Consider the following 26,496-nt stretch of genomic DNA (forward strand, 5'->3'; position numbering starts at 1 on the left):
TTTGAGAATAATTTGAAACATTCATGTTAGGAAGTGAAATATACAGTAAATATTTATGAACCTGTGAATACATGAAATCATTCTGAATATGTGCAATGGAAGGTGGAGTAGTGGTGGGATGTGCTGGGGGAGTATATTCATTTTGCACAAATTTGTTGCCACTTTCCTGTACAAAACGCTGAAAATACAGTCAGACAAAAAGGTCTGAACCAGACACAGGAAAGATATAAAGGACAGGAGAAACTCAAAGCCGGGTAAAGGATTTAGTGCTGATGAAGCCAGTAGGTGGCGCCCTATCATTTCAAATGAAGAGCAATCTAAAATAACATGAAGTTAATTCTCAGGTCCAGGTCCTCCTCAGCCTGTATAGCCTATTTGTTCCAAAGCAAGGACATCTTTGCTTAGTATAATGGTTTTATGCTTCCACACTGAACCAAACACATTAGGCTTCAGGCCTAAATCCATTATCAGAAAAAGCTCGTTCCATCGAGGTTCAGACAAAGAATCTATTGACAAACTAGTTCTGCTGCTTGTTTCATGCAGAGCGAATCACAGAGGTTTCATTATATCATTATAGATCGCTGCCATCTGTCGTATTGTTGATGGCCGGTGATGGGACAGGTGTTCGCTGACCACACGTTTATACAAGCAAATAATGGATCATAAGCACAGACTGCAAATACACAGTTCTTCTTTTAAAATGTTTGATATCACAGCGTATGGATTTACCGTTGGCTTGTGTAAATGCACTCAATGTGGACAATGTGGCTTTTTTTTTTTCTGAGAGGAGAACTAACAGCTGTAACTGAACTGCTTAAAACATGTAAAACAATACGAGCAGTGAGTGATATGGATAAAATCCTCTGTTACAGCACCGTGCATGTAATTTTATATAATGATACCAATCTATCAGTATATATATATAAAGATAGAAATATACATATATCATGTTGAAAAAAAATCTACTGAGATACCGTTTATCATGTGTATTTCTCTTCTCTGCTACTACGTTAAAACTACATTTCATTATAGAAATACTGCACTTTTACTCCAACACATTTGTTTCACAGGTAAAGTTGCTTTTAGTTAAAAAATCCTCCACCTGAACCAGCCATAACTGTAAATTCTGCTTGTATTTCAATGCATCAGTGTTAATGATTGAAAGATTAGAATTAAAAATCTAATCATTCCACATAAAGAATACTTTTACTTTTGATACTTTAAGTACATTTTGTTGCCAATTGTTGCCTCCTTTTACTTTAGTAAACTTGTGAATGCTTGACTTTTACATGCATACACTTCTTCTTCATAGATTTTTACATTTGTTATTTTTTAATTACATATTTATTTTGTTAATCAACTTGTCTTTTCTTATACATATGAAATAAACAACATTATATCAAGTTGAAATTGTGTGTTTTACTGGTCTCGTATGTAGTTATTTTGTCATATACACGCACCACGGAGCGATGTGGGAACACGGGCCTCATTTTGAGTGAGTGCCTTAAGTCCTACTTTAAATTTGAAAGCTGCATAATCATGAAATTATCATTAAATAATTTATCATGCCAGTAGTCAGAAGCTTTCAGGCCTTCTTTAAGATAACAGACTCAGTTTACTGTTTAACTTTGGAGGGGTTGTGCAAAACCTGAAATCACCTTGTTAAGGGGACTTTTTTTTTTTAGATTACTGAGCGGGCCTACCGGGCACAGGCCCGAGGGAGCCCACAAAGAGATGCAAACCAGCTAAAAGACACACAAAAGGACCATAAAGAAATGCAAAACTGCCACAACAAGAAGCAAAACGACCACAAAGAGACACAGAACAACTACAAAGAATTGCAAGACGACTACAAAGAGACAGAAAATAACTACAGAGATGCACAAAATGACTAAAAAGGGATGCAAAGCAACCACAAAGAGATAAAAAACAATCACAATCAGACGCAATACGACTGCAAAGAGACGTTCTGCTTCTTTTCAACTCTGTGGGTCTTCCTGTTAAGCATGAGGAGTCGGGGGGCTCTTACATATCTGTGCCCAGGGCCCCATTGTCACATAATCCATCCACACTTGTCGTTACATATCAGCCTTAATCAGGGTTTTCTTAATGTTCAGCAGCTAAATAAAAATACAGTAAAGCAGCCAATCATTCCCACGGTACTTCAGCGCTGCTCGGCTTTGCAGGCCTAGTTAGTATTCAAAGGGAGCCGGCTTTGCCATGGAGGGCAATTACGTTCACAGAAAATTAACATTCATTGTGTGTCAGTGACATTATGCGAGTATCTGTCTCAGTATGAGGCATCCAGGGACCGAGAGCCGCGTAATCAATATCTATTAGTCCTCCCATCAGAAGAATTAGATTTCACTATTAGATCAGCCCGCTCCCCCGACTCGACGTCAAACATTATAAGTGGACTGGACATGTCATGCACTGATGTAGCCGGCTAATGAAAGAGATCATATTGAACTCAAATACAATAAGAGGAAATATGATCCATCTCATGAGGCGTTGTTCTGTGTGGAGGCCAGTAGGTGTCAGGCTCACACCAGTGAAAGAAACTGGACATAGAGCAGAAAGTGGCTTTCACATTTTATTAATATTGACATGGGTACATACATAAACAGGAAACTTATGGGTAGATTGTGTCAGAAACCAGGATTTGTTTCCACTCTTTGTGTGTGTGTTTTTTCTTCTTTTTTTTTTTTTACAAACCAAATTCAACCAATGAGAGAAAATGAAATGCAGCTGTGTGAACGGCAGATTTCACATATTTCATACAGTGTCTTTTATAAAATCAGACCATCAGATGATAGGAAACAGTTTTGGTTTTTGTCTGTTGTGACTTGCAGACGCATGTGATGATAGAAAAAACCCTGAAACAGAGAGAATTATGGGAGTTGTGTTAAAATAGTCTAAACTGTACATCTATAAATGGCTCAAGACTGTTTTTTAATCATCCCTTCAAACCCGGCGAAAGAAAATTGTTTATTGTTTGATGTCAGACCTGAACGGCTGTTGAAGTAAGTGCTCATAATAATGTGCTCTATTTTAGACATAAAGATGCTCATATTTTTGATACAAGAATTTGGTATAGGACGGCATGGTCAAATTCAGAAATGTTGCCCATTTAAAGTGCTTAACAACATATACAGTGTTACAAATAATCTAAACAATAAATTAAACCAAAGACAGATAAATAACAAATATATGTAAAAACACAAGATATTCAAACAAGCAACAGAAGCTAAATAATGAGATTCATTTTGAACTTAATATCACAATTATACAAGCCATTGCACATCGTCACGTGATATATATGTATATGTAGGCCTATATAGTGTTTTTTTTCTTTTCAGAGTAGCTAAAGAGCAGACGACTTTGATTCAGAGAGACTCCTTGGTTTGAGCTTTGCAGCTTCAGATCGACAATCCTTTGATTCACAACATAAAATGAACTCCATGTTTAAGTAAATCCTGATCTCTTTTACTCAAGAGTTCTGGTTTTGGGGTGAGAGCTCGCTGCCAAAACCTTCTCCGAGTCTCGATGTGGTCTCAAGTGCTAAACTCAGGAGTGTATCTATACAACAGGTTGGTAATCCTTGGGTTACAGGTGGGAGGTGAACACATGAGAGCTCTTGAGGCGGACCTGTGTGAGTAGGTTTTTTTTTTTTTTCTTTTTGGCTGTGCTGGGGTCAGGTGCGGGGTCGTGTCGGTCACTAGGGAGGCAGCAGCGGGGGTTTGAAGGTGCAGGCTCCGGTACACTGGCGGGGGGTGAGCATCTTGCAGGAGAAATGGTGAAGGGCGTCATGAGCTTCTGGGGAGGAACGAGTCCATCAGTGAGAACATGCAGACAAACACACACGACACACTCACAAATGACTGTTCAGGTTACAGGTGTGAGCTGCGTCATTTTGTCCTTAAAGGAAACGTTCACATTTTTTCAAGTCTGTCCTGAGACAATGCTCTCGCGGCCGTACGCACACTGAGACGGTTTTCGGTTGTTGCAATCGTTCCTTCCGTCCATAACGAGATCTGCTCTCAACGTGATTTCAGTGCAGGCGACGGGGGTGAAATGTGTAACTCAACGACTGAATAGATGAAGTGACTCCCAAAGCAACTTATATACTGTCAGCTCATTGGAGAGTATCAGTGACGGGTGTACCGGTCCTTCGCTGTACCGGCCTTTCACTGTACCAGTTTTTGTCTTCGTATGGTTAATGTTGATTAGGCTTAAGAAGCAAAACTACTTAGTTAGATTTAGGCAACAAAACTACTTGGTTAAATTTAGAAAAAGTTCATGGTTTGTGTTGAAATAAGTACGTTACTGCTACCTACGTTATTGCTACGTACGTTAATGCTACATATGTTACTGCTACGTAAGTTAGTGCTACGTACATGACGTAACTTAAGTACGTTGTGTAAGTTAAAATAAGTCGAAGTTGACTTCAGGTTTTGTGCGGGACATGAAGAGCGGTCTCCTGGATGAAAGTCCTCTGTTTGTTTCATCTTTAAACTACATCCTGCTCCTTTGCTACAGCCACTAGTGGTCGCTCCCGAACAATGAACATTAACATGGGTTGTATTGACCTACTTGCACAGGTGACCTATTCAGACATTCTTCTGGTGAAGAAGGTGCAGTCTGGTTTCCAACTAAATACAGCGTACATTGTAGCAGAACTTTCAGAAAATTGGTGAAAGAAAAGGAGAATCAATGTGCGTTTACAACCACTACTGAATATTTGGATTTGGTTCATTGAGTTAAACAGCTGGTGACGCCAACTCTCCAGTCAGGTGCAATTAAACTACAGCGGACGAGGAGGGCACAATGAGATGACGTCATTAAAAGAGCGGCAAACGATGGAGAACCATGTGGGAAACATGATGGAAACATGGCATTTAGTCTCCTCATCGCTCCACGCAGATCTGATGTTTTCCTCTGCCGATATTTTATGTCTCTCCAGTTGAGTTTGAGTCTCATGCTTCATGTACATCATGTTTTATTCAAGTCTGTTTCCATTGCACTTTGTTGCATCTTACTTTCATGCAATACGCCAACTTTTCCACAAAGTTTTTTTGTGACAGTTTTTCCTCGCTGAGCCGTGGTGGAGGGTTCGCAACAAAAAGGGGAAATTTTGTTCTAAAAAGACATTAACGTTGGGAGATAGACACTAGATTTGACTGTTTCAGATTGTGAAGCCACAAATTAGCTTTGGTTCGGACTTTAATTATAACTTGTGAGGATTTTCTTTCCAGTCAGAATGGACAAGAACCACAATTCAAGCGACTAACGGTGCTTTCACTGTACACATGGGCGCGCGAGTGTTGTTTAAAGACAGACTTGAAAAAATGTGATTCTATTCTTTAATGCTGTCTTACTGTAAAAATCAACCACACTGATCACAGGACATGGTTCATAAAAAAGTAGCACTTGCATATTCATGTTTGTAGGCAAAAAAATGACATGTATTCATGTTCCTTTTTTGGACCAGATAAAATTACCTTTTAGCTTCTGCTGTATTGCATAACGAGCCTTTCTCTCTTGGTCCAACTCGCTGCACAAAGTGTCTATCCAAAAATAAAATGAATAAAAAAGTAAAAAAAATGGTCAAAAAAAGGAATAAAAAGGAAAAAAAAAGTGAGTTGCTGTGTTGCATCTGAAGTGGAGGAGTGTAATGTATGCCGTTTGCCCCTATGGTATTTAGAGTGACCCCTCTGTGTACTTGAACCCTGTATTTAAACTACTGTAACATTAAACCAATCCTTTAACGGGTGGCATTAGTTGCTGTCTACTGCATGTAACCGATACAGCACTGCATAATGGTCTGTCTATTCAATTTTCCAGAGCATGATTTAGGAGAAAATAACCTTTACAAACAAAACAGTGTGGTTCCAGTTTCACCTTTTGATATCTTAGAATTTACTCAACTGCAGGAGGAAAAACATGGAGTTTACAGGAAAAAGGGTGGACACAAATCGCCAGTATTTCAATATGCAAGTGTCACTTTTCCTTTCTGAGTTAGTTTGGAGGTGGGTTGGTCCGGATTGATTCATATGGCCTGTGTTACTCTGACATCTTTTTGTGGCTCAAATTTTCCCCCCATAAACTTAAAGAGCATTGATCTACATCTGCTTTACAGTCATAATCTATGGAGGCACAAAGTACAGAGGGGGACCAACCTCGAACAATCTGCAGCTGCTGGACCATTTCCTCTCTGTAGGACAGCTCACGCTTCATTTGATCCTGAAAATTATCTGAAGAGTACCGAAGGCCACATCAGATGGAAACTCTCTGACATCGTGGAGATAAATTTAAAGACACATTCCTGGACTTAAAGGACAAAAATGTTCTCCTGACATCCAGGCTGCAAGCACAGGGTGTAAGATCCAAACAAAGAGGCAAAATCAGCCCCCCCCTCCTGTGGCTTTGACCCACAAAATGCAGCCAGACTCACTTTCGTCCTACCTTTTAAATGCTGAAACTCTCTCTCCAGTTTTTTCCTCAGCTCGACTTGCTCCACAAGCTGCTTCTGCAATTCCTCTGCAAAGCCAAAAGCCAAAACGTGTCACTCCCAACACCAAATGATTCTCGTCTGCAGCAAAGAAGTGTCATCATTGACCTTAAAACACTGAAACATGCCCCATCTGACGCCGGCAGTTCTTCTGATTAACAAGCAGGGATGTGGTGCAAGAAGGGAGCATGCACCATAATGCAAACAACCACCAATATCTTTAAAAATCATAAAAAAACGGGCTCTTCTCTATCCTCATCAACCTGGCATCAATTTGATTCCACTCCATGCGATATATTTTGAATTTCTACACGTGAAGATTTATGTCAGCTCAGTGAAACCGAATTCAGGTGCGTTTACATCCTTCATAACAACCGTTTTTCAGCGCCTTCCTCTCGCTGCTGCCACAGTAATTGCCATGCATTGCCTGCAGGCTGAGACGATAATAATGGAGTCCCAGGGTTTTTCCAAGCGTTGTAAAATAATTAGCTGTCGTGCCTCGGGGTTATGGCTCTGTTCGTTAAAATATTAATAGCCTCTAAACGATTTCCTCTTACAATAATAAGTCAAAACTCCCACATCTCGTGATTAAGTGGTTAACAACTACTATGGGAACACTTTAGGCCCACAAAAATGTAAATTCACATTTGGATTTTGGCACGTCATCTTTAGCAGGCCGTGGGCATTTAGCTGCATTTAAAATGAGTTGGAAGTCAGTGTTTAATATTAATAGAATACACGTGATTTATTTTCATAATCAAACACTTGACACACGTGCGCGTTAAATTTGGGTTTATGAATGCAGACGTTCAACCTAATTAGCAAACAATTGTCCGTGTTTGATTCATTTCTTGCATTTAAAAGTAACAGCTAAATACCCGCATTCATGAAACGTGGTGACCAGGCCCCGTCAGCCGTTCAGCTGCGGCGTAAATACGCAATTGCTGGCCGACGACACACGCACCCAAAGTACAATCAAAACAGGAATAATTGCTGATGATAATTAATAATACCTGCTACCGTTTTCGCTCTCCTTTGTTTTGCGTTTGATCCTGAAAGCAGCCTCTTACCTTTGGCCATGTTCTCCAGATCTCGTTCACGCACGCTGATATCGATGCGTAAAGCTCCATCGGCTGCGCAAAAAACAATAAAACACATTATTTAACGTGGAAAGGCGAAGTCGTCTCTGCAGGCCTGACTGGGATGTTGCAAAAGGCTTCTGAGGAAATGCGGTCCAGCAGCTAAATGAGACAGAACGGGCGGATTTTTACTTTTTAAAATACTGAAATGCAAAGGCAGAATAATTAAAAACCTTGTCTGTCCTTCTGCTCCTGCTGGGATGTTGCACTGCGGTGGTTCTGTATTTCAGACACGTGATGGACACCTGAGCAACAAGAAGTGACACACATTTGTAGTTAAAAAAAGCCACAGTTGAGATACATAGTCGAAGCCTAAATCATAAATTGGTGAAATAATTACCGTTGGATCTGCTCGTTTGTTTGGACCCAAATGTCGGAGGCTCGTCCTTTTCATGGGCGTACACCTACAAAAGGAGGCAGACACTCGTGTTTAATAACGGCGACCAATTACGCGTCATTTACTGCGATTCTTCACGTAATTGAGGCCTTTTTCTTCAAAGCCCCGCAATTTGTTGTGGAGATGTTGAGCTGATTACTGAAAGAAACCATTTTTCCGTTCAAAAGCACTGATTTGGTGGTAAAATGAATTAACTGAACAGAAAAACACGGAGAAAAACAATTTAAATAAGAATAAATCAGAAAACAATTAGAATAAATGTAGGTTTCGTACTTTAATTGTCCTGTTTGAAAACGGCAGAATCGGCGACAGGAGCTCCAAATGAAGGTGGCTCCTTATTGTCTTTTTTTCTTTCTCTCTCACTTAATTCAGAGTCAGCCTTGCAGCCTTGCTCAAAGGCCCCTTGGCAGGGCAGCTGAATGACATTTTCTCCAAACACCAGGCCCCCTATTAACCTTAATTCTTATTAATATTTAGAAACTATGACAAGAAGTTGTCTCCGTCTCGATTTATTTTTTAATTCCAGGCCAATTGATCTTGATTAGGTTTTTATCGGCCTCCTCTCTTAGACAAACTCTTATCATATTCTCCACTACTGCGACAATTCAACTTCGCCCACGGGGATCATTAAAGTTTCATTTAATTTAATCTTACTTCATGAAGAGGAGAGCCATTACGCATCCGTCTGTCCTCATCTGATGACCCAGTGTGCACGGAATCATCCGGCGATGCTGCTGCTGCTCCGGGGCTGGAGGCGTCAGGCTGCTCCTGGCTCTCCTCAGCACCCGAGGAGACCCGGTCCTGAACGGGGGAGTCATGGCGGTCCTCTTCCAGCGAGATCTGGATCGGTTCATCCTCGTCTTGCCCACGGTTGGACTCCACATCCACGTCCGGGTCGTCGTCATCGTCCTCCACGCTGTCCCTGTCCGGTGATATCGATCTGTAACTGGAGCTCTCGCTGATAAAATCCGGGGACAGGTAGCCAGGGCGCGCGCCGTAGCCGTCCCGGTTGCCGTAGAGTTTTGCGATGGTCTCCGCGTCTTTGACCACAGGTCTGAAGGCCGAAATGTAGCTGATTTTCCTCTGAGACGTCTCGTCCCCGGACTTGTCCTCGTCGTTCCTGGTGGAGGAGGACTGGGAGCTGGAGCAGCGCTCTCCGCCGTCCTGCTGATGATGAGGGTGGTGGCTGGAGTCTTTGGGTGTGTTTGCGCCCCGGTCGCTTTGGTCCGATAAGTCAAGCTCGCCCTGCCGGACGCCGGGCAGCTCTGGAGGAGGTTTGGGTGGAGACCCCGGGTAGGGGGGCATAGGTAGGCCTCCAGCTGTAGGCCAAAACATCGGGAAAGCAGGGTACAGGTTGTCCTTCGCGCCAGGCCAAAACACACCAGGGACATTAGTTTTGTTCGCGTCTGGCACACCGTCACTCTTTTTCTGACACAGCCCATAGCTGGGGAAACCATAGGGGTGGTGAGGGAACAGAGGCGGGGGGATTTTCTGAAGCATGCCAAAGCTCTTGCTGGGCACAGGGATGACTGGGTAGGTCCGAGCGCCGCTCGCCAGACTCAGGCTATTATTCCCCTGATCCTCGTCGCACCTTAAAGTTTTGTGAGGGATCTCAGGGGAACTGGTTTGGGTCAGGCTGGACGAGGCCTGCGACTTCATCGACGAGGACATTCCCGACCCGCTCATGGGCAGAGTCCTCTTTCTACTCCCCCCGTTGAACATGGCCTTTACATCCTCCCACGCGTGGTTAATGTCCTCATTTTTTATGTCCGTCAGTTTCAGGTGGCGTCTCCACGAATTGAAGTTGGCCGCGTCCGGCTGCAGGTACTTGGATTCCGTGGTGCGATGGGAGTGGAAAATGAACTTATTTGGGGAGAAATACATGTTGCAGAAGCTGCACTTGATGCACTTTGCTCTGGAGCTGTTGTATCTGGCGGGTATGAAGCTGCCCCTGCAGCCCCAGGCGCATTCATGAGACACATCAAATGCGAAATTTTCAGGCAGCTTCGGGGGGCTGTGGGCTCCCAGGAAGGACTTGCAGAGCCTCTCGGCCTCCCGTTTGGTTATCATGCCACAGCGCCTGGAGGAGATGGGCATGGCCCCGGCGCGCCGCAGGAGCTCCAGCTGGACAGGGGTGCACTGCACGCAGGTGATGCCCAAAGCGACCCGGCGGTTGTGGATCTCGTTGTAGCTGTAGTTTTTCAGCAGGGTGTTAGAAATCTGCGCCAGGCAGAGTCTCTCCCTACCGTCTATAACCAGACTCACGATGGGCACCCCATACAGCGAAGTCTCACTCACTTGGTTTGGCTTGAGGGAGCTGGGGCTGGAGAAGCTCTGTGCGTCCTGCTTTGAACTGGGGGAAGAGCTGGCGTCTCGTCCCGCGTCTCGAAGCTGTCCGGGCATCGACTCCATCCCTGGAAGCCTGTCAATCAAAGAGAAACTGGAGTGACTCGGGGGGGCTGTTTGACAGTGTGCAAAAACACAACATGTCCAGTGCGTCACGTATATGTAGCTCGTGACAAAAAAAAAGAAGAAAAAATTCACGAAAAGACAAACAAACTAAAAACCCAAATAAATTAAATAAAAAGAAAAAAATTAATTCCAAGATGTCAAATTGGCACGAGATAAGTATTATGTTTTCATACACATAACTATTATTATTATTACTATCATTATTATTATGCCTATTAAGTAGATATAGCGGTAGACCTGTTAAGGTTGATATTTATGGGACATAATAATAATAATAATAATAATAATAATATATAAAGCATTAAAAAAGATGACCATTTCTGACTAACATCGGGCGTTTGATTGAGAAGCCTTGTTAATTATTTCTCGCATCGGTTCATTCCTCCGTGCGTTCGGCCTCCTCCTCTCTCAGGTTATCCGGCTTCCTGCGCGGAGGTGGATCCGCCGCTCCTCTTATCTCCAAATCGGCTCAGCACTTACGGGCCAACTACTTAAGAGTCACATAAGATCCTTATACGCGGATAAGGACAGAAGGAGAATGCAGCCTGAGCTGCGCCAATGCGCTTAGCAGAGAGGAAAACAGCAACCATAAGCTGCTTTCCTGGTAATTACACAGATCCAGGAGCGCGTCTTCGCATTGTTAATAAAAGACTAGCCCTATATATAATTAAAGCTTCTGCGCAGATTAGCCGCAGCCAGTTGCTCGAAATTAGGTTGAAGCAGGCCTATCTCACGTTCACCCGCGCATACTTACTTTTTGCATCCAGTCTTGTCTTTACGCAGGCCTGAGATCCGCGCAAAACAGCCCGCAGCGGCTCCTCTGACTTACAAACGACGGACATAAACACAACTATTCTAGAGTGACTGACTAACCAGCATTTGACGACTCATAACACAGTTTTTCATGCCAAATAAAAGTCAAAAAACATTAAAGGGCGACTGCAAAATTGTCACAATTTCTGGATAGATTATTATTAACAATAATAATGATAATAAACCCCATACCTTTCTCTCCTAAAAAGACGACACACTCCAACTGGGCTTGGGATGGAAAAAAATGATAATTAATATGAATAAACAGACGGAGATGCAGGCCCGGTGAGTCCAGAGAGGGACGAAGCCGCAGACAGGACGATCTGACACTGGAAACTCTGAGCTGGAGGCTTTGTTTCAGTTTATTTCAGAGCAGGCAGCATCAGCAGCAGCAGCAGGCAGGACCTCCATCCCGTCGGATCCCGGGGAGGTGAATGGCGTGCAGACAGGAAGCACATGGCTCTCTCTCTCTCTCTCTCTCTCTCTCTCTCTCTCTCTCTCTCTCTATCCCTCTCTCCCTCTCTCTCTCTACACACACCAGTTTTAAAAAGTCACAGTTTCGCAGCTCTGACGCATAAACATGATCAGAAACAGAAAAATATCACGCACAATTTTGGCCCTATAAGAGCCATGTTTATATATTATATAATATATTTGTCATTACATATAATTAAAAAAAAAACAACATAACACAGTCTTGGAAATATCTGGAAAAAGACTCCAAAATAGAGCCGAATTATAACAGTGATGATTGTGACCCCCATGGACCCCGTCAAGGACCCTCTAGGGGGCCCCCAGACCCCACACTGGAAACCACTGCCCTAGCTGATCCTGCACGGTGTGTTTTAAGCATCAGTTCAGCTGTAATCATTCACATCCTGTATGATTTCCACCGCAGCAGGAGCGAGCTGACGAACACAGGCGGCGCGAGTGGCACTTTGGAGGGCAGCAAGAATGACAAAAGGCCCGGGCTCATTTATCAAGTTACACCACCATCTGTTAGGCTTCCACAGCGGCCACGCGGATCAATCTGAGGCCTGAGCGACGCGCGAGAAATAAGGAAGGAAGAGATGAAGGATAAAAAATAAAAAAAAAAAAAAAAAAAAACGGAAGAAAAGGGGAGGAGGGGACTGGATGGGATTTGGGGGATTTTTGTTCACGCCTCAAATCATTTGGAGGCTTTTTGTGATCTTTGCGATGAAAATGGAGTGAATGTGGGATGAGATGATGATGATGATGATGCCTCAGGCCAGACTCTCTCTCGCTCACACACACACACACACACACACACACACACACACACACACACACACACACACACTCAGAGATAGGGAGAGAATGTTCAATGATCTGTATATGTATATATGTACATACATGTATGTATGTGTGTACATGTATATGTATGTGTGTGTACGTGTATATATGTATATATATAAAGAGATAGAGATTTTTTTTCTTCTGGGAAAGAGTCTGATGAATGTCAGACTAGCACCTGCACTCTTTCCAGGGGGTTTCTACTCTGTGACTTTTGTATTTCAGCTGCCTTAAAGTTGAAACTGATTATAAATGCAAATACAAGCAAGACTCTTCATGAAATAAACCCTAAAAGAAATCTCCTCCACGGGCCAATATGAGCTTATTGCAGATATATTTGTGTTGGTTTATGTCAACTGATTAAACATCAAGGTTTATCTTTCTGCATCAAACTGCCCATTGAATACATATCTTGGTCACAGTTCCTAAAAAAAAAATCTTAAAAAGTGGTTCTTATCAACACTGTTTGTTTATCTGTTTATGGTGAAATGTTAAAAGGTCAGCCATTATATCATTGTCTGACTTAATTAAGTCTCAAATATCAATACGGCTATCAGCTTTAAAAACACAGAATTGTCTGGGTTACATACTGTGACTGAAATATTCACAGCTGCCGTTTTCGTGGTCGCACCTGAAAATAAAGGCACACCCTCAGCGCTGACTTTAACGTTTAAATCCCAGAGAATATGAAACAACAGCGTCTTTTCAGTAAACGTGGTGCTGAAGGTGAGCTGGACTTCACGACCTTCTAACGCACCTTTGTTCAAGGTGCGCTTTAATACCACAGTATTCACACTGAGGTCTAAACGAGGACAAAGCTAATGATGCTCTAGATTTTTCTGTCAACAAATCCTGTTAAAAGAAAAAAAAATACTAAAAAGTATCTGTGTACGCAGAGCTCGGTGTAACTAATTCCTACAGGTCTCCGTTTTTGTCCAGAAATTATGAAAACACACCTATAAGCAACACAGAACATGAACATGGGCACCGTGGTTTATCTTCAGTCAGTCCCCCCACAAATACTCCTGCTCAAAATAGTCCCCGGCAAATGCACCATTTCCTCATGTTTGGGTTATGTTTGCTAAAAGCGCCCAGCTGTTTCTGGAAATTATTTATCCTTTTTAAAATCTGAAATTATATATTTGATCTGTTTCTGAGCCAATGGGCTTGGAGCTGAGAGTCACAGACAGGGTAAGGCAGCAGGATCATACTGAGAGACCGAATAAGAAGTGTTGGTTTTTGGTCTTTAATGGGATTTGTTGGCAATCACAAAAATCTAGAATAATGTGAAGGGAAACCCTCTAAAGAAAAAATGACGGGGTGGTTCCAGGAAGTGTATCTGATGTGGATCCCAGATAGTCTCGGACCGGCCCTGCACTGATGCAGAGCTGGAGTACATATTTTACTGTTATTTATCTGTAGAAAGACAAAGAAGTTTCTGAACACTGCCGATGGCAAATCCCACTAAACAAGCTCACATTTTGGGAGAGAAACCCAACAATTGGTCAGCTCGACGCTGGACGGTTTGTGGTTAACAAAGTGACACCACAGCGGACAAACTAACACACTTCATAGTGATGTGGGTGTGTGTGTGAAGGGCTGAAATGAGCGTGCATGAAGCCGGTGTATGAGGTGTGTATGAAGCATCATCAGCCCGTGTGCAGCCTGAGCTCGCCAGTTTTACCTCCCTGCAATATTGATGCTGAACCTGATCCGGAGCGTATCCTCTCCTCTTTCACCATCAGGAGGCTTCCCCTGCAGCCCCCGCCAATAATTACAATTTTATACTGTAATTATTCCTCTCTTTTTAATTATTTAGACCGCCGACTTGAATGCAGCCATTGTCGCGGCTTATTCCGGGGGAAACGTGAGCTGACGTGGCTGCATCAGCAGCGAGGAGTTTTTAATTAGACATTTCAGCGGTAATTTTAGGCGAGCGCTTTATTATTACTGTTGGATACAAATGACCCGGGCCTCATTGATATGCGCTCAATTGTTTAAACAAACCTTTAACCTGAAACATTAATGCGCTTCGGGTCTTAAGTCATTAGGAGTCCCGGCTCACCAGGTGAGCCAGGTGGATTATTTAAACCTGCGGTAGATGCGACAGCTCGTTTTGGAAATAACGTTTAATAAATGGTCGATTTATAACCACAGAGTGGAGCTTTACATGCTTTTTTTTCTGGAAACAGTCTGCACAATAAGTCGGCATAAACATCTTAAAACATCAGGACAAAACACCTCATGTGCTAATGATGATTCAGGTTGTTTTTTTTTGAGATGCATTCAAGGCTGCGATTTTTTTATTCCGCCTTTTTGGTGTTTTACGAGTCGATCTTGATCTCTTCAGCCCTTTAATTTGCCTCTAAACGTGTTTGACCTTTCTTCATCTCATGACAGTGATGTATTTTGGTGCTTTCAGGGAGAATTCTCAACTGCCTTCCCATCACATGTTGATTCATCGACTGATCGACGGCCTGATCAGCAACTTGAGATCAAGTTCAAACCTCTTATCCGGTCGCCTGTCACATCATGGTCCAACGCAAACACGCAGCCTGCAAAACTGTGTCTGTAAGCTTGCAAACGAGCTCCCTGAATGTGTTTTAATGCAGAGATGTTTGTCTGTCACTGAGTTGAGGTCTGCAGCTGCACAGCCCTCCTGCAGGACGTCGTGTCTCATCGTTAATTTCCCACGCACTTGCATTTTGTCGGCTGATGCAAAAAAAGATAAATCAGGGCCGCCTCGATCAGGACAGCTTTAATAACAGCAGCAATCGAGGCCAAATGTTTTATAATTAACAGTTGTATCAGCACCCTATAAAACCATGACCCCTATAAATCCCATTTTAGAGAGCAATCAATCCTCCTCGTGGACGAAAGGGCCTATTGATCCCCTCTCTGCTCGGCTCACCTAAACGCCTTCTCCGCATCCTTTTTTGTTTCCAGTGAAAAGAGCGTTTCGATTGCACTTTTTATTGGAGGAGAGATTCCGCCGAGAGGAAAGCGACGGCTTGAAAATTAAACGGTGACATTTTAATTACAGGACATTGATAAAGGGATCTGGGTAATGGCTGTGCACAGGGCGGCCACTCATTGTCCCGCCTGACGTGCTAATCAAGTCGGACCGCTCCGGAAAAAGGTCACCGGCCGACGCGCGGCGGTGACGCGGCTCGATGGGAATTTGGGAATATGAGGGTCCCGGACTGCCACAAATGAAGACGCATCTCCAAACAAAGCGCGGTCAATATCCCGGAGAGGGGCCCGCCACATGAGATCATGCAGCATCCAGATTTTCATTCCGGACATATTATCACTATAGGTCGCACGAAGCGCCGCCATAGATCATCTGATGGATTTGCCCGCAGCAGAAAACGCTTGTGGCAGGCAGAGCTGCAACAGCACTGACTGATCATGCTGCAGGCTGCAGCTTAGCTGGATCAACCCACCTGACCTGCAGGTAACAGTCAGGTCATCCTGTCGGTTTTGTCAGGACACCACGGTTTACCGGTATGAGCTGCAGGGGCGTCTCATCACTGCTTTATAGCCAGGGTTTCACAGGTGAAACCTTCACCTGCAGGAAAAAAGCCCAAAAACGTGTTTCACTATCACTAGTGTTCAGTAGTTTTTGTTTTGTTTTGTTTTGTTTTGTTTTTTGCACACATATGGAGCAGGAAAATACTGGATCCTAACTCAACTTTTTGATCCAAATGCTCTACAGTCGAGAAAATGCAAACAAATCCTGATTTATTCTTTTTTTGTGGTCTAAAAACACAATGTGTATAAAAGTACTGAAAATCACCCTTTTAAAAAAACAGTTTTCAGCTACAAAATCTGAACTGCACATCATGCATGAGGTGTGGGCCATGATCACAGGGTCCATTTTTTTCAAATCTACATTAAAACTACTTAAATGTACGTGGAGAGAGTTCTTGGTCGCTGTTGTGCTCCTGTTCATGCTGCCTGTCAAGAAATCCTTCCCTAATGCGACACCATTGTAAGAGATGGAGGTCCAATTCTGCAGTCCTTGTTGTGAAGCTATGGCATATGGTGGTATAAGCTAAGGTTTATAACCATCATGAACCAACCAACAGTGGCGGACAGGTTTCACTCTGAAGCACAAATAGGAAGCTGCAGGTGGTGATGGAAAATACGTGTGGGAACCACCAACATCAGCAGGATTCATCTTCAGAGGACCACGAATGTCTGAACTACGTTTTATGGAGATCAAACATTTGTTGAGTTCAGTTTGGATCAAACTGGGCCAGCTAACACGCTGACATTAACATAAAGCCGTTAGCATGGCTTAAGGAGAGCACTCAGGCTCTTCTTAGGGGGGTAACTCACTGTTTTGTGATTGGCTGGTTGCTGTTGTCAGAGCTGTGATGGAGTCCACACCTCCTCTTGATCGCATCAAATAACTAATTATTGTCAGAAAATGAAGACCTGAGCGCGCACCATCATGAGAAGAACGACTGTAAATGACACAAATTCTCTTTGGTGTGTAGGTTGATTTTTTTTTTTTTTTTTTACTTTGGCTCAAGTCCCACCTGTTAACATGGAGGAGGCGGAGCTTATGGTAGATATTGCCGCCTGCCATCAGGGGGCGATTAAGTTGCTTTGACTTCTTTTTTGAGCAGCTGTCGTCTACCTTTAAATATATAAAATGCCGAATACGTGCGAAACTGATGTCATTCCCATCAACCTCAACCTTTGTGTTAAGTGCTATTTAACAAATGTTAGCATGCTAACACACCAAATTATGATGGCAAACATTATTAACATTACTGATAGACTGATAGATACCGGTTGGCATTTTGTTAGATTCAGAGTCACAAGTTTTTTGTTCCCATTTGGATCAATAGGATTCCTTCCTTGTTAAAACAATAAAGCAATTTAAAAGGTTCCTGTTGCTAATGAACTGATCGTACCCTTTTGCAAAGTCTAGATTTGTCATATCAAAGACAGCGGCCTTGAAGGGAGGTTTTTTTTAAAGCTTTGCATGGTGGTAGTAGCTGAACAGTTAGCAGGAAACAATGCTGCTCATTTTAAAAGAAGCACATCTGGCCAGCTGTGGAAAGCAGGCAGACACTTTAGGATTGTCAGTTTCAGAAAGATGCAAAGATGCTCCCTCGTGAACAAATGTTCTGCAAAGCTCTCCAAAGGACCGATGAGCCGCTGACTGGTGGCGTGCAGCAGCCTATAGGTCCACACTTCAGGACAACTTTGAAAGGATGCTACAGGAAATGTGACTAAAGCAAAAGAATTTCCTGCCAGATGCTGTGGCGTGCACTGCGGAGTCGACCCCGCACTTTTCAACCTCCAATCAACTTTCTCCAACATGAAAAACTTTTCTGGGACGCTGGTGGCACGAGGTTCACACGGCATCGAGGCACATCTCTTTCCCACTGGAGATTCTTGTTATTAAAAAAAAAAGAAATACAAGGACGAGCAGTATTCTGGCTCATCGCGGGTATTTGTTGTAGTACTGCCTTTGGTGTCCCTCAGCAGAATAATTGGTGCTTACATTGCACCGTAAAAGGGGTCAAATAGCTGTATCTGTTGCGGCACGGGGATCAGTGCAGGTAACCTCAATCACAAAATCATTTTGCTTAACCTGACTCTCATTTAAAGCAAGGAAGGAATTCCTGCATGCTCATATACGAACAATACATGAGCTTTGGAAATCACACCTTTTGTCCTTCTGCTTTCTGGGGCTCCTTTTGAAAAGTTGATAATGCATACAATGCAAAACAGCGCTAATACACGCTGTTTAGGTGTGTGTCAGGGTCCTGAAATGCCTTCATGCCTCTGCTGTATTACACACAGCGGCCATAATTATCGGCTGCCGGTTTGGCTGCATTCAGACAGAAAAGCGTATAAACAGCATTATACAGGGTCTCACACTGAAGAACAAAGCATGACCAACAGTAAGTAACACAACAAAGCCATGAAGGCCACGTGTCTGTACGGAAGCCCAGAGAGGACATGGGTAAATATGACATTTGTTTATATGGTGACAAGACAATTATTTAGTGATCTTGACACTAGCTTCTTTTCTTTTCATTTGATGCGCAAGACAAAAGTAAGTAAGTAAGTAATTTTATTAGATATTATTCAACAATATTATAAATAAAACAAGTGATTTGAGCAAAAATGAAGGGACCCTTAACCCAATTATTTTTGTTGCACAACCTTTAGAGGACTGCAATCAGCTGTTTTCTTTCGATCTCAGTGAGACTTCTGCACCTGTTAACAGGTAGTTTGGTCCAAACTGCTCCAGCCATCTCAGGTTTGACGGGTTTCAACTCTGTCTGTGGATGTTCGGTAAGATTCAGATCAGAACTCATGAAGGCTACTTCAGAATAACCCAGTGTTCAGTTCTTAATCATTCTTGGGTAAACACCGTCTTCTTGGGTACTTTCAACTTGGATGGATTGTTCTGGGTCATTATCCTGTTTCAGGACTCCTGACCTGTAACTGAGGACAAGCTCAATGCTTTAATACATATTCTTGTGTCCTGCTCAGATTCAGAGCACCCCGTCCCAGCCGCAGCCCTGAAACATGACTGAACCTCCTGTCGGTACGCTGAGCTGACGTGACTGTTTTGTTTTCCACCCAAACACACATTCTCCCAGAAGGACTGTGGCATTTTATCAAATTTCAGTCAGGCCTTTTAATGTTTTTCCAAGTGAAGTCTTCTTCTGCAGAGTATTGCTTGAAAAGTGACGGATGGTGCCATCAGAAACTGACGGAGCTTGACCTTGGAGTTCAGATCCTTGGTTCTTTTTCTAGCATCCCTCTGTTCAGTCTGGGGTTGATTTTCCTCTTGTGGTCACACCCAGCGAGGGTTAGGAACTGCTGTCGCAGGACCATCAAGCTGCTTTGAGGCAGTCTTGCTGCCTTTACCTTTGCCATGCGTGTCCATTATTTTCTCTGCGATCTCCTCAGACAGCTCTGTCCTTTGCTTTCGCTGGTCCACGTTCAGTGTGGTGCACACCAACACAAAACAGCTAGATGAGTACTTTGCTCCATTTAAACTGGCTGAATGAGCGATTATTAGATTGCAGGCACCTGTGACTCACCACAGGTCTGTTCAAGGTGAATCACCTCCTTGAAAGCTAGTTATTTCTTGCAACTCAGAAAAAGGTGCCAAAAATATTGTCTAGGTCATTTTCAGATTTCTGTGTGGAATAAGATCGGATTTTCAACCTTTTTTTTCTTTGTTTTTTTCCCCCCTGAAAACTAAAGAAATACATATGAGGATACCAAAAGATGTTTACATTTCACAATATATTTAATTCTCAACAAAAACATGTCAGCCTCATGGCGGCTCAAGAGGAAAAGTCAGGAGGTCAACTGAGACAGACGGCTTCATCCTCTGGGGACCATGAATGTAATAGTTGTTGGCATATTTTATTCTGGACTGACTGACACACTGACATTAGCATCCCCGCAGCCATACTGCCGCATCATTTAATGCTATGAAATATTAATAATAATAATTAGTGTAGGAATTCTTGAGTTATAGTCAAAGATGTGTTTTGTGACATCAAGGCGTTCCTGAGTTGTCTTGTTCATGAGAATGGGACGTACAGACGGACATAGTGCCTAAAAAACAACACAACGTAAACACCTTCTTCTTATTGGACTGAATATGTGAACTCTGAACTACTTTTCACAGGTTAATGCACAAATTAATAACCAAGAATAAGGCTGACATTAATTAAAGGTTGACTAAGATTAATTATGAAATGCAAATTGTAACTTAACTCGGGGCAGCAAGGTGCTCACAGGTTTGGGTCATTCTACACCACGACATGCAAATGTCAAACTGTTAATGAAGAGACCGCCATTTTTCTACATACTTAAAGCCATGTGAAGAGCGGGGGTCATGTCCTACAGGTGTCCCGAGTCTTGTTGTTGTAGTTTCAATGAAAACATCATCAAACTGGTTGTATGTTCTTTACCCGCAGTTGCCAGTTTGTTAGGTACAACTTGCTAAATCAAATGCAGTCTAATTACAAGTCCTGCAATAAATCTTCCCTTCATGAAGGCTGTAATGTTCATTTTTAGTTGAAAGTGTTTTATGAAAGTGTTTCAGAGCTGCGCTAATTCAACTTTAAGGTCATTTTGGAGGCTGCTTTATATCATCAAGCGTAGGCCCTTTCATTCCTCAATCGGTGACATCTCCTCAACTCAGGACGCAAGCAGGGTGTGAAATGAGGGGCTGTGCTGCATGCACTTGAACGGCCTTGTCTGTTCCTGCACGATATTGCATGTATGTATTTTAATGTGGGGGCCAATAGGTCCAATACAAATTTTCTATGAACACATAATCATGTTTTAATTTAATTTTTTGATCACACTCGAAACTCAAACCTCAAACTCAGCACTTACATCTTTAAGTATCCTGAATGTAATTGTACTTTTTAAATATGATTTTTAAATGCTTTACATACTCAATCTTAGAATTACTATGTAGCATGGAGCTGGGACACATGTTGCTGTAAGAGCATTTCCAACATTTCCTCAATATTCTGTATAAAACAACATAATAGCACAATAAACTACAACTTCCAATATGTCCATAAAGTTTAATCAACACCTCTCTACAAACTGAACATGAAGGTAGGATTTATTGCACTTCTGCTGCATTTGACTGCAACAGTTTTAGAGTGTAACTTCATAATCAGTTTATCACTTCTCTTTGCAGCCAGACTGTAAAAGATGTGAAAGTGGCTGCACTTAAACAAAACACAAAGTCTAAAATGGAGCAAGTTCCCAAAATTCCAGCTGACAAGTGGCCAGAATAAAAGTCGGCCAGATGTACAGTGATACTCCATTTCTTCCAGATGTGCAGACGTGTACAGAGAAACTTCATCTACAAAGGAAACTATTGGAAACATCTGGCGTGGTGAAGAGAAGAAGTGTGACGGTAATATATTACTCTCAAATACTAAAATAAAAATAAAAATCATGCAGAGTGACTGAAAACAGAGGCACTGATTAACTTCACCTTTGTGTCTGTGTGATAGCAGTGAAATCTGACAGCCCTTCAAAATAAAATCAACATGTAGACTCATCATTATGTTGAAATAGCTTTTATTATTATTTGTGCATTATGGTTGGAATATGTGCCAACACAGATAATTACAGAAAAGGCCATAATCAGCCAGTAACATCGCAGCACTAATATTTCTGCTGAGTCCCATCACTGACTTAATGCTTCATGGTTTAGGCAAAAACAGGAAAAATAACAGAGCAAGAGTCACAAGTCGTGATGTCTGTTATAAGCAGGCTGAAAAGTAAAAAAATAATAAATATTTCCACTGATACTGCAGATGCATATTTAAAAATCACAGTCAATGAGTACACAAACCATAAAAGATGTGCGCATACATCTGTTCAGATTTTTTTTTTTTTCTTTTTGGTTTCATTTGAGTTGAAAGAATATCAGAACAACATCTGCAGAGTGCTCATCAGCAGCCGGAGGCCACAAAACTTATTTCACATGTATTTAGTAGTTTTACCAGACTAAGTATCTATAACTTCAGTTACATTTGAGGCCAATTCAATGTAAGGTGGACACCTCACAGACGTATTGATAGTTCGGTCAAATTTGACTTACCCAAAGTGACAGGTGGGTATAATTAAAGGTGAGGTGAGTCATTCTGGAGAATGAATCACAATGACGATACAATTACATGTTAACACACCAGATCTCTCCTCCCCTTCTCCTTGTTCTGTGCACGATGAACCAGCTGACTGGTTGGAATAGTGTTGTGTGGCTCAGTTCCCATTTACAGAGTTAGGGCTGTGTACAAAAACTGAATCTTTTTTCAGCGTAAACGCAGAACGGACAGATAACAAGCTGCGACGCTGAATTTCAAATTCAACGAACATCAGCTTCTTTTGCTGGATTGACTCACCTCACCTTTAACAATGTATGAGGTATAATACAGAGCACATATTCTATTCATTGTGCAACTGTTGGAAAATACATGTTGATGCATTTCAGTTGCTGGATCATCTTCAAATTTTGAGTTTCACTAATTATCAGAGTCTTTTATGAAAATGGCATCTTGCACGGACGTCCTTTGCAACATTTAAGTAAATTTATGTACAGTACATTAACAGTAAAAAGGCTGTGCCTCGTTTTCCCGTTTCTGAGGCAAATAATGGCACTCATGAAATCTGTTAACATGGGAGGGACCATGACACACAAGACCTCCGCTGGTAACAAAGTTTGTCAGGGATGACTGGCTTCATGAACTGAAACCCTAACTGCTGTCACACAGAACGAAACACACAATAAGAAATGTTTATGAACAATAATGAACTGTTAGATATGGAAAAGATTCCATAAAATATGTAATGATGTTTGGGATCAAATTCACTGAGAAATCTTGTCTCGATGAGTTCAGAGCACTACCAATAGAGGGCGCCGCGATACGCTTCCCTCCCACATCGAAACCTGTTGAACTGACCAATCACAATGCAGCGGTGACCCATTGCATTGGGGTGCTGTGTCCAAATTCCATCCCACAGTCTGCACCATCCAGTACTTTACTGGTAAACCGTTTTGCAGTTAGTCGTCAAGACATTTTTGTACTTAATAATTTTGCGTTTATAATAAACGATACATGTGATTTGAATGTTCCTGCATCAACAGGAGGCAAAACATTTGTTCAAAGAGTAAATGTTCATTCCTCACCTGACAAAAATACTTACTGCTAACGAGCTTTCACCAAAATTTTGAATTGCATCTCGTGGTCTACCTGTTCTGGAAAAAGTCGACCTTGAGTTTAAACGTTTTGTCAAATTAGATGTTTTGTTTTCAATATGTTTTGTTTTTCAGTTTTTTGTTGGGCCTCAGTTTTGCACACTGCACCGCAGGTCAACAGCGTTTATCAAGACAAAAACAAAAAATAAAATCAGGCAAATTTCATATTCATAGTTGCATCTTCCATACTAAATTTTGTGTGCACACATACACACTACATATTCCAAAATAGCTTAGAATTAGTGTGTAGTATGGAGCTGGGACACACACAGTATTTCTTTCATTTCCTGCCCAGAGTAGAGTCGTTTCTTAGAGTTAATGTTACTTTAGTGAGAAAAACGCTAACTGGCTTTGGAAATAACAAGCCTGACAATCAAGATGATAAAAAACAGGCTGAGTGTGGGCTTGGTCATGTAAGAACAAGAGTTCCCAAATTATGAACGACATGACGGAGCACATAGTTCTACAGACAACAAATGTGTTCTCAGTTTCGGATCATTTACGGGCAAATTAAAATCTACCATCCGTGTGTCTCCTCGTCGTTACAGAGGAGCACAGTGAACTGAAGAAAACGACTCACCACACGGAAGATCAACTGCTGCCTTCAGCCTCTTCTGCTGCGCTGATGGGCTGCTAGCGATGCTCACACTGTATCACATCATGTCACTACTGGGCCTTTGCGGAAGCAATGGAATTTAATTGCACTTGAGCACGACACATTTCAACAGCTGCACATAAAGACCTCGTCAAAGCATTCAGTTCAGTCACTTAACCCGTGACGTTCATGAGAAATCCATACGATTCACCGTGTGGGTTGTCACCGGTCTTTGGTGTTAAGTGCACTGCATTAATGTTCTCCCAGTAACACTTTCACCATTAACTAGCTGCTTATCAGCAAGCACGTTTGCAGCTAATTGGCCCTTCTGCAATAACCTCCCAAATACTGCTTATTGATAGTAAGTAAGGAAGTTGTTGTATATTAATTATGATCTTAATAACCTCACCCTGAGGAAGAGGCATTAATAAGCCCTAAATTATGACTAATAAAGGGCCAATATGCTACTAACATGCACGCTAATGAGCAATTAATGGTGACTTTGTCTACCTTCATATAAAGTGTTACCGTTCTTCCTCTACAGCACTGCATATCAACTGATCTGTATACTTTCTGTATCACACATGACATATTTGGCAAAAGTAAGGATTTTCTGGTGAGAAAGTGGTTAAAACAATATCTTAGTTTAGTTTATAAGGAGAGCTATGGTGTCTGTTTCTCTGTCTGGGACAAACAAATAACAATTTCCTGTGCAAAGGGGAAAGCAGAAGGTGTGCAACCCAGTTAAAAACAGGTTAAAAACAAAGAAACCCTGGTTCCTCCCGATAAGTATGAGCAAGAAATAGTTTGGTCAGTAAGCTTGATAAGCAAGAAAAGATGCTCGTTAATGGTTCATTTCACTGTGTAAAACTGCAAAGCTGCTTCAAACTCATTGATACTGCAGGCTTGTTGTTCATTTCAACACCCCTGCAGACAGAGACAGAGCTTTGTTTCCTCACGAGACGAGGGGGTTGGGAAGTTGTTGAGAAGTTTTCCTATTCCAGTGACAACCTAAGTTTGCTGAGGTAATAAATTACACCACTGGTAAAAACAGGCACACACATGGGCAGTTACTCACAGGCAAAAACCTTAACATTCACTAGAGGACTGTCAACAGTAAAGCACGAGACGGTTTTTTGAGATACCATCCTTAGAAACAAAGCACAACCCTGCCAGCGGATCCCAGTCTGATGCTTTGAAGTTATTGTCACTGATCCTTTAAGTCGGGACCGTTTACCTCCATTCATCAGAGTTTGACGCATTTCTGAACGCTCAAGAAAAAACGTGGGGACGAAGCCGCGGGTGGAGACCCACGCCGGGAAGAAGCCGCAGATCTCTGTGTGCTTTTTGGATGCAGAGATTCAGATGCAGAGTTCAAAGGACGCACGACACATAAATACTGTAGGTGAGATTTACTCACAGACAGTATTCAACATCTAGGGATTTTTGCGCCTGTATGTGAAGTCACTTGTACAGTGCATATGGACGTACTTGACCCTGGAGCCTTTGATAAGTGTTCAAGGTCTGGGGTCAAGCGTCCTGGTCCATCATTGGCGGACAGCAGGAGGACGTCACACGTGTCCCTGAGCCTGCTGAGCTCGTCTCTCCTCCAGACAGCGACAGACCCACATGGACACCACCTCTGCGTTACCGTCATTATACTGTATGATGAAGGAATGGTCCTAAAGTATAAAGAGAGAGAGACAGAAGTGTTATGTCACTTTCATTCACAGAACAAATGACATTTATTTTGTTTTGTATAGTAATTAGGTAAGTATATTTTAAGGTTTTATTTGGAAAAACTTGGATTTGCTTTTCTAACAATAACAGATTTTACAAATATGATTTACTCTGTGCCAGATCAGAAATTATACTTAAGAGATAAAATTTAGCTTTTATCACCTTCACTCAAACTCAAAAGTCTTTGGATTCAATTGCAAATTATGCAGGAAAAACATAACCTTTTCATTAATTTCTTGGAGCAAAATTTCATATTTCCATGAACATTTGTGCACTGCAACTATCTGCCACTAATCTTAATCTATACAGATGACCTTCAGAATAATTGTCATCCATGGAAAAAAAATGGACTAAAGTGGCTGTAAAAACACAAGAAATGAGCTTTCTCATAAAAACAGAAGAAAATTATATTCTAACAGCTCTTACAAAATGTTTATACCTGTTCTGCAATATTATTTTTTATTATCGAACAGATTGGAGCCACAAAATTTATTACACCTTTATATGAAGTGTATGGTTCGGTTCTACTGGTATAATTATTCTAAATCGAGATTCAAGAAATAATAATAAAATAGAAATAAACTAAGCAGGAACATCATTAAACCCTCTTAAATTTTTATGTCCAACAGATTTGGTTTTAAATGCCAAACGTTTAAGTAATGGTTTGTCAGGTCATTTTAAAGAAATGTCTTTAATGAGCTGCATGAATCATCACAGGTTGTAAAATGAGCT

At 41.9% G+C, this 26,496-nt stretch overlaps 2 protein-coding genes across 3 annotated transcripts in view; both read right to left on the bottom strand.

The window, feature by feature from the left end:
* Positions 1-3,718: 3,718 nt before the first annotated feature.
* Positions 3,719-11,635, bottom strand: LOC121606867 (SKI family transcriptional corepressor 1 homolog-B-like). Its single transcript, XM_041937459.1, has 9 exons — positions 11,525-11,635; positions 8,702-10,469; positions 7,991-8,054; positions 7,824-7,895; positions 7,582-7,644; positions 6,466-6,540; positions 6,180-6,254; positions 5,502-5,567; positions 3,719-3,816 (listed from the first exon to the last, which is right to left on the bottom strand). Exons 2-9 carry the CDS (start codon positions 10,457-10,459, stop codon positions 3,719-3,721), a joined length of 2,271 nt encoding a protein of 756 aa, XP_041793393.1. The 5' UTR covers positions 10,460-10,469; positions 11,525-11,635.
* A 10,105-nt stretch (positions 11,636-21,740) lies between these two features.
* The window catches only part of map2k5 (mitogen-activated protein kinase kinase 5), a 60,102-nt gene continuing 55,346 nt past the window's right edge, over positions 21,741-26,496 (bottom strand). For both annotated transcript variants that reach the window (XM_041937537.1, XM_041937528.1), the window contains exon 22: positions 21,741-25,706. In XM_041937537.1, the coding sequence (XP_041793471.1) occupies positions 25,596-25,706 (111 nt within the window). In that variant the 3' untranslated portion in view covers positions 21,741-25,595. The remainder of the gene's footprint in view (positions 25,707-26,496) is intronic.

The sequence above is a fragment of the Chelmon rostratus genome, chromosome 1 (assembly GCF_017976325.1).
Source record: "Chelmon rostratus isolate fCheRos1 chromosome 1, fCheRos1.pri, whole genome shotgun sequence".
NCBI classification, from domain to species: Eukaryota; Metazoa; Chordata; class Actinopteri; order Chaetodontiformes; family Chaetodontidae; genus Chelmon; species Chelmon rostratus.

Excerpts from the sequence above, each read along its gene's own strand:
- LOC121606867 (XM_041937459.1), bottom strand. The coding sequence starts at position 10,459 with ATGGAGTCGATGCCCGGACAGCTTCGAGACGCGGGACGAGACGCCAGC. Across the intron at positions 8,055-8,701 it reads ATGGCTCTCCTCTTCATGAA|GTGTACGCCCATGAAAAGGA; the intron begins GTAAGATTAAAT and ends CTCCTTTTGTAG. Across the intron at positions 6,541-7,581 it reads TCTGGAGAACATGGCCAAAG|AGGAATTGCAGAAGCAGCTT; the intron begins GTAAGAGGCTGC and ends TTGGCTTTGCAG.